At 39.7% G+C, this 7,827-nt stretch overlaps 1 protein-coding gene across 1 annotated transcript in view; it reads right to left on the reverse strand.

The window, feature by feature from the left end:
- CLIC4 (chloride intracellular channel 4) overlaps positions 1 to 7,827 on the reverse strand; it is a 51,455-nt gene that overhangs the window by 26,856 nt on the left and 16,772 nt on the right. The window contains exon 2 of the mRNA XM_014546881.1: positions 2,056 to 2,165. Within this exon, the coding sequence (XP_014402367.1) occupies positions 2,056 to 2,165 (110 nt within the window). The remainder of the gene's footprint in view (positions 1 to 2,055; positions 2,166 to 7,827) is intronic.

Genomic DNA, 7,827 nt, shown 5'->3' on the forward strand with positions numbered 1-7,827 from the left:
GGAGGGAGGAGAGAGATAGAGCAAGAGAGAGAGAGAGAGAGAGAGAGAGAGAGAGAGACATCTATGTGAGAAACATCAATCAGTTGCCTTCCCATACAAGCCCAGATGGGGATTGAACCCACAACCTGGATATGTGCCCTAACAGGGAATTGAACCCACCACCTTTCCACGTATAGGACGATGCTCCAAACAAGTGAGCCACACTGGGGGCCCATGTGTCACTTTTGACATGTAGGGTACATTACACTAAAAACATATGCTCAAATATCAACCAACTTACAGGAATAATGCCTTTTAAAAAGTTTGTAAATGAAAAGTGAAACCAATGACTTTGAAATAGCCATTATGTGTTAACTTCCTTTCCTGAACCAGACAGTCTTCGTTTATGATACCATTACTGGTATGTACCCCAATCGAGCACTGTATTGAGCTGTTGAAAGGATTTTTGGAAGCATGGCAGTCAACTCACTTGCTCCAACCCAAAAATGGAATAGCAGAAATACATGTATTTTAGGACACAGTCAGGGTGTGTGCCTGGCAGCATGGTCTATTTTTAGAAGTTATATTGGGAAACTTCTTTGCGAATGCATGTAGGAAAAAAACAGTAATCAAAGGATAACTCCATGAATTATTTCATTCTTACAATAGCTCTGTCCGATATGAGCTAGGTCTTCCAAAGAACCTGTAGTTTTAACTCTTACTATCCCCAAAGGCCTTCTCTACATTCATATACATAACTAATGGGGTTCCTGGAAGATTTCAGGCTTATTTTCAATATATAAATTCTAAGTCTGCATATTTTCAAATAAGTGCACTAGCAGTAAGTAAGGAATAAACTGTAAGGAACTGACAGGTGTCCCAGGGAATGCCAACCTGGAACGGGGAGTAAGTTCACGGCTCTCACGGAACTCTCGCTCTGTGGTGCCCGGAGGGATAACATGGGGAATTCTGCCATCCATTAAGTGATAGAAAAAATATCCATGTTTTTTTCTTGAACACTGTTCATGACTGATATGCTTAAAAATAAGCAGCAAACCATGTCGTGTCAAGAGGAACACATTTCCATTGCTGAGTCCTAGACTGTATTGGTACAACTGTTCTTAACCCTTGATTTAAATCTTTTTTCTTTTCTTCTAAGTATGAATGTTCTTCAGCTCAGGAGGAACAGGATTTCCTGAGTGAAAAGATCTTACTACCTATCAGCCTTCTCCTTCTCCACTGTGCTCCATGGCAAAAGTTAGAAACAACTCTTCAACTAGCAAGAATAATCACAGCCATGGATAATTGCTCTTATCTATATATATAAAAGGCTAATAAGCAAAGTGTCCCCTCAGGAGTTCGACCAGGAGACCTGGAGTTCGCTCACTCGCTATGACATGCGCTGACCACCAGGGAGCAGCACGGAACATGGCAGGCGACCAGCGGCAGCGGCAGGGCGCTGAGGGAGGAGGGAAGGAGGAGGCAGGGAACCTGATCGGCCCAGATCGCCAGCCAGGCCTCGGGACCCTACTCGTGTACAAATTTCGTGCACTGGGCCTCTAGTTTTACAATAATACTTAACCAAATATGGTGGAAATTGTATTATTAAAAAATCCTATTTTAATTCCTAGAAAGGAGGTTAAATAAAATAGACCTAGCTGTATTTATCCTCCTAAAATCCCATTCTTGCCTTTAAGGATCTAGATGATATAGGCCATGTGTTTATCAGCAAACTTGAGCTCAAGAAGCTGTCAGCTTAGAAAGTTCTTCATAGACCCATGTTTACACAGAAATGGCGAAGATTTCACTGATCCACACCAAAACTTGGCTCCTGGTGCTGCTCTTGAAATGTAAGGTAAACATACGAGTTCCTAAAAGACTGAGTGGCGACATGCAATTTACTGATATTGTGAATTACCATAATACTTAATACAAGTTCAATTTGTCCACACATGAGCTGAACTTTAATACAATATACTTTCTTTAGAGAAGATATGGCGAACAAAGTGAGGGACGGGGAGAGGATCAAACTGATAATGATCTACATATACTCAGATAACCGCAACCACGTCTTACCTTTTCAGGTCAACAGTTGTGACACTAAATACAACTCCTTTGAGCCAAAGAATCATGAAGAGCCTCTGGGAAAAGGGGCAGTTTCCTATGCTTTCACCATCACTGCCAGCCTAGGAAACAGAAACATGAAAAAACAAGGTCAAAGTGATGGCACTCAAAATAGACCTTTTTCTGAACTTTAATCAAGAGTACAAGGAGACAGGAAATGTGGCACTATGGAAAGAAGGGTAGAAATTCAGGTCTTTATTATTTTTCTCTTTCATTTGCCTCTTTCTCTTTTTAAAAATGGCCAGTCTAGTATAGACTGTCCAAGAGAACTTTCAGCAACGATAGGAATTATCTCTACTACCACTGTCCAATATGGTAATCATTTGTGACATGTGGCTTCATGAGTACTTGAAATGTGGCTAGTTCAACTGACCTAAATTTTTAAATTTTTATTTACTTTTAATCAATTTAAATGGTCAGGTCACATGTGGGTAATAGGACAGCATAGGTCTAATTAGCCCCTAGGGCCTAGGGGATACATATATCCTTGCCCCAGGGCAAAGACAAAGTCTATCATGGGTTTTATAAAATGCAAATCATGTTTTGTTCTATAAGATAATATTCTTTATAGGGCAACATATAAAGGGAAACTTGTAGGTGTGTCCAAAGAGTTAAATTAACTGCCAGCCTCCCCCCATTCTAAAAAATATTCATTATAAAAATTACATATCCTGTTTTACACATTCCTTCAGGGAAAGAAAGAACAAACATAGCTTTACAATAAGCCATTTGTAATCCAATTAATGAATGCCGCAGTTGACCTCAACAATGAAGTAGAATTTTCCTAAAAATCAGAGTGGAACAAATCTTTAATTCCATCACGTGGTCCCCAAGTTTAAAAAGAAGGAAGGAGGGGGAATGGGAAATGGGGGTTGGAGAAAGCCAGCTGCTGGAAGAGAACATTCTGACACTTGCTAGGGCCCAACACAGCTCTCTTCACCATGAGGTCTATGGAGAAAGCCAGAAATAACTTTCAACAAGTCATTCAAAGACGCTGGTAAAAGTACTGTTTATTATCCTGAAGTAACTCTCAAAGAAACTCAGAAGCCATTTCAGTAAAATGCTATATCCAGTTAAGTCATTAATTCCTAGCTAATGGTGAAATGGGGGGGAGGGGAGCGGCAGGAGGGTGTAAAAAGATAAAAGCAGTTAGCTGATTACACATAATATAACCAGCAAAACACACGGGCATATAAGGACCCCAAAACCCTACCCTAACCAGACAGTATGGGATAGTTACAACTGAGCTTGGAGGGAAAAAATTTATCATTCTTTATCAGAAACAAAACATACACAGAATTGTAGCCAGAATGAATCTTATTAATTTCTAATACTGCAACTTATACAAAATTTACTTCCTAAAGAAGTTCTAGTCCTTAAACCTTAGAGTGATTAAGAATAACCTAGAGAAAACATTTAAGATGAAGATTTCTGTGCCTTACATCCAGAGACTCTGCTGCAGAAGAATTCCCAGGGCGAGGCCCAGGACACCCAAGGAGATCAAAGTGAGGCAACTGCTGGACACAATGAGGAACACTGGTGTGAAAAGGTTAGGACAGTATTCCTTTATTTTTATTATTTTTTTTATTATTCTTTTGATTTCAGAGAGGAAGGGAGAGAGAGATAGAAACATTAATGATGAGAGAGAATCATCGATCGGCTGCCTCCTGCATGCCCCGCACTGGGATTCGAGCCCGCAACCCGGGCCTGTGTCCAGACCGGGAATCGAACCATGACCTCTTGGTTCATAGGTCAACGCTCAACCACAGAGGCATGATGGTTTTTTAGGACTAAGTCAGTTTTTTAGGACTGAGTTTTTTAGAGCACAAGTCAGTTTTTTAGGACTAAGTCATCCTATTATATAACAAACTGATACTCCAAGTTGCTTTTTGGAAGGTGCTCACCATCCAAACACATATGGAGCACTGACAGCATACAAATGAGTTTATTACAGATCAGAAAAAGTTAACACTACCTTTCTAAATAGCTTGGTGATTGATATTTTCACACAAGCTTGTATCTTTAGATAACCAACTTTTATCATTGCTTTGCTTTTGTTTTTCTCCAAGTTTTAACATGGTTAGCAGCAGAAGCATAAATACAAAAAAAAAGGATACCAAATTTGAGACTTACTGAAAAAGCAGAAAAGTTTAGTAAACAAAGTATAAGTCTGACGAAGGTCTTCATCCTTTTCCATTTACTTAATCTGTAAAATTAACTACAACTTCCCAAACTACCTACCACAGCAGTGTTAAAATAATTAAATTGGGCCCTGGCGGGTGTGGCTCAGTTGGTTGAGCTTCATCCGTGCATGGAAAGGTGCAGTAACGTAAGTCCTATTATTCATTCAAAATACTCACTGAGTCCTCGCCGGTTTGGCTCAGTGGACAGAGCGTCGGCCCATGGACTTAAGGGTCCCAGGTTCGATTCCAATCAAGGGCACGTACCTTGGTTGCAGGATCAAACCCACAACCTTTTGGTGTATCAGGCAACCCTCCAATCAACTGAGTCACCCAGCCAGGGCTACCTAATTCCATTTATAGGAAATGTCCAAAATAGGCAAATCCATAGAGACAGAAAGTAAATTAGTGGTTGCCTAGGGCTTATAGGGCGGGGGAGAGAGAAAGAGAGTTAGGGTGTAACTGCTAACAGGTACAAAGTTTCTTTCTGGAATGATAAAAATGTTCTAAAATTAGACTGTGGTGATGGTTGAACAACTCTGAATAGACTAAAAACAACTGAACTGTATACTTTAAATGGGTTCATTGTATGGTCTATGAATTACACCTCAACAAAGCTGATTCCAAAATATATAGACACAAATTATAAGTATAAATATATATACTGGACAAGATTTTAATTTAGAATATATAGTTTTAAAATTATAATTGCATCTTTTAAAAAATTAATGTCTATAATTTTTCTTAAAAATCAGAAAACCCAAATAATCAAAGCAAAAACTTGAATAATCCCACTGGCCCAGAAATAATCACCAATTTCCAGATAAAAGATGAATTAGCATTCATTTGGGTTTTGTTCTTATAAAGGGGGTCGTTTTGACTAACTTGCTGTCTGGGGTTCCTCTCACACACTCAACTCTTCCTCACCCTCCTCCATCAGGACCTCTGTTGTAATTCTTGAGTTGCCTAATACCACTATTTAATCAGAAACCGCTGGATTAACTCCCACATTGCAGAAAAGGGGTCAGTGGTAGATGCCATAAATATTTTAATGTTTTACTAGTTGAAAGTTAAGGAACTGCTCACTTAGAAAACCCAGCGTAAGCAGTTTATAGAAAGTCAGGCCTTAAAACACCAAAGAAGATCTTCAGCTTCATTCTTCTCTATTTCTTTGTGTTTATGGGATTGGGGTGAGGGGTGATGATGAGCAGGGAAAAGAGAGGCTGCCTCTGTAGGTAAGAATGGGCTCCTGACCATTAAATCATTTCCTTTGACACATTTTCTAGGAAATGTATAAAACAACGTGTTGCCAAAAAAAAAAAATGCACTCAAAATTTAAAGAACTCATTAAGTGTGGATTCTATCTAAATTAGCTATCTAAATACACAAAAGGGCTTGCTTTGATTTAGATTGACTTAAAAGTCAGAAAACAACATGATAAATGGGTAGTCACCTGGCTTCTATTATCTATTTCTTTGGTTTTTGCTACACACATGCTGAAACCAAGGTCTAGAGTCTAAAGGTTTGTTTAATAAGCTGTTATCCTTCTACAGGGTCTGCAGAGTATGTGGGAAATAACAAGGTTTAGAATCAGACAAACCTGGAGTTGAACCTGATTTCACTACTTATTAGCTATGTAATCTTCATTTTAACATTACTTAACATCTGTGAAACTCGACTTCATATACCTCTTATTATGGGGATCCAATTAGTTAGGGTACACACACAGTTCCTGGCATATGGTAAGAGTTTAGTAAATGGCCCTGACTGGTTTGGCTCAGTGGATAGAGTGTCGGCCTGCGGACTGAGGGGGATCCAAAGTTAGGGTACACACACAGTTCCTGGCATATGGTAAGAGTTTAGTAAATGTTACCTAACTTTAAAGATACTTCTTGCACAGAACTCAGCCTAACAACCTGTTCTTCAGTTGAAGCCCTTATCTATGTGAAATAACCTTTGATGCTTCCTGGGGGAACAATTTATTCATTCACTGAACAAACGTTTACCAGGTACCTACTGTATAGAAAGAAATCATTGGACACAATGATTAACAGCAAGGACTCTGGAAGCAGAGTCCCTGGTTTAATACAGGGGTTCTTCTACTTAACCACTTGTGTGATGCTGGGCATGTTACTTAACATCTCTGGGACTCAGTTTCCTTACATGTAAAATGGGGAATAATATCTATATCATAGAGTGGTTTTTTTTAAAATATATTTTATTGATTTTTTACAGAGAGGAAGGGAGAGGGATAGAGAGTTAGAAACATCGATGAGAGAGAAACATCGATCAGCTGCCTCCTGCACATCTCCTACCAGGGATGTGCCCGCAACCCAGGTACCTGCCCTTGACTGGAATCGAACCTGGGACCCTTCAGTCCGCAGGCCGACGCTCTATTCACTGAGCAAAACCGGTTAGGGCCATAGAGTTATTATTAGCCTAAATGAGTTAATATATGAAAATCTCTTAAAATATAGCCCAGCATGTGGTTAAGTGCTCAGTAACAAAGTATATGCCAAGTGAAAAACATATTCCTGACTTCATGGAGCTTGGGGGAGGGAGTACTACAGAATGGGGTAATGGGGTACCACTGATGGGTTTTGGTGGGTGGGGACATGAGCATAAAATCCAATTTCCATTTTCAGACAATAAATAACACTTGCTACCATATGGAAAACAGGTTGGGGGCATGGAGCTGATGAAGAATGGAAGTGGGGAGACCTACTGCAGTAGTCCCAGCAAAATGTGGCCTGGATTAGGTAGAGGCAATGGAGGTGAAAAAAAATGCAGAGATTAAACTGAATTCAGAAGGTACAACCCTAAAGACTTGTGGATGGCTTGGATGTGGGAAGTGAGGGTAAGAAAGAAATCAAATAACTCTTAGGTTTCTGGTTTGAACAACTTGGTAGAGGAAAGCCTCTAGACAGGGGTGAATGTGTCTACACTTTGTTGCAAGTTAAAAAGAAAATCCCGTCAGGAGGTAACAACCATAGAGCTGTACTAGCCTTGGCTTGAAAATATTTTTAGGTGTGAAAGGCTATAATCCAAAATTAACACTGTTTATATCTCAGGACACATTTGGGGAGAGGAAGGGACAGGGATGTTAACTTTTTACACCTCTGCACTGTTTTATCTTGTTTGATTTAAGAAAAAAATGTAAAGAAAATATTCCAAATGTTTACACATGATAATCTTCTTGTCCCTAATCACTGCCAAAATAGTCAACTGCTTAAATACAGACCTGCTTTTTCCTTCATATTGCTTTAAAAAATGCTGAATGCAAAATAAGTCAAAAACCACTAACTGAACTAACAGTGACAGTTAAAAAAGATCCTACTGAGTACTTTTGCCCGCTACATATCTGAAGCATATGCTGAAAATGAAAACAATGGCTCTATCTGTATTAAAATCAAATCTGAGCCCTGACCGGTTTGGCTCAGTGGATAGAGCGTCAGCCTGCAGACTGAAGGGTCCCAGGTTCGATTCCGGTCAAGGGCACGTACCTTGGTTGTGGGCACATCCCCAGTGGGGGGTGTGCAGGAGG

The sequence above is a fragment of the Myotis brandtii genome, unplaced genomic scaffold (assembly GCF_000412655.1).
Source record: "Myotis brandtii unplaced genomic scaffold, ASM41265v1 scaffold456, whole genome shotgun sequence".
Taxonomy (NCBI): Eukaryota; Metazoa; Chordata; class Mammalia; order Chiroptera; family Vespertilionidae; genus Myotis; species Myotis brandtii.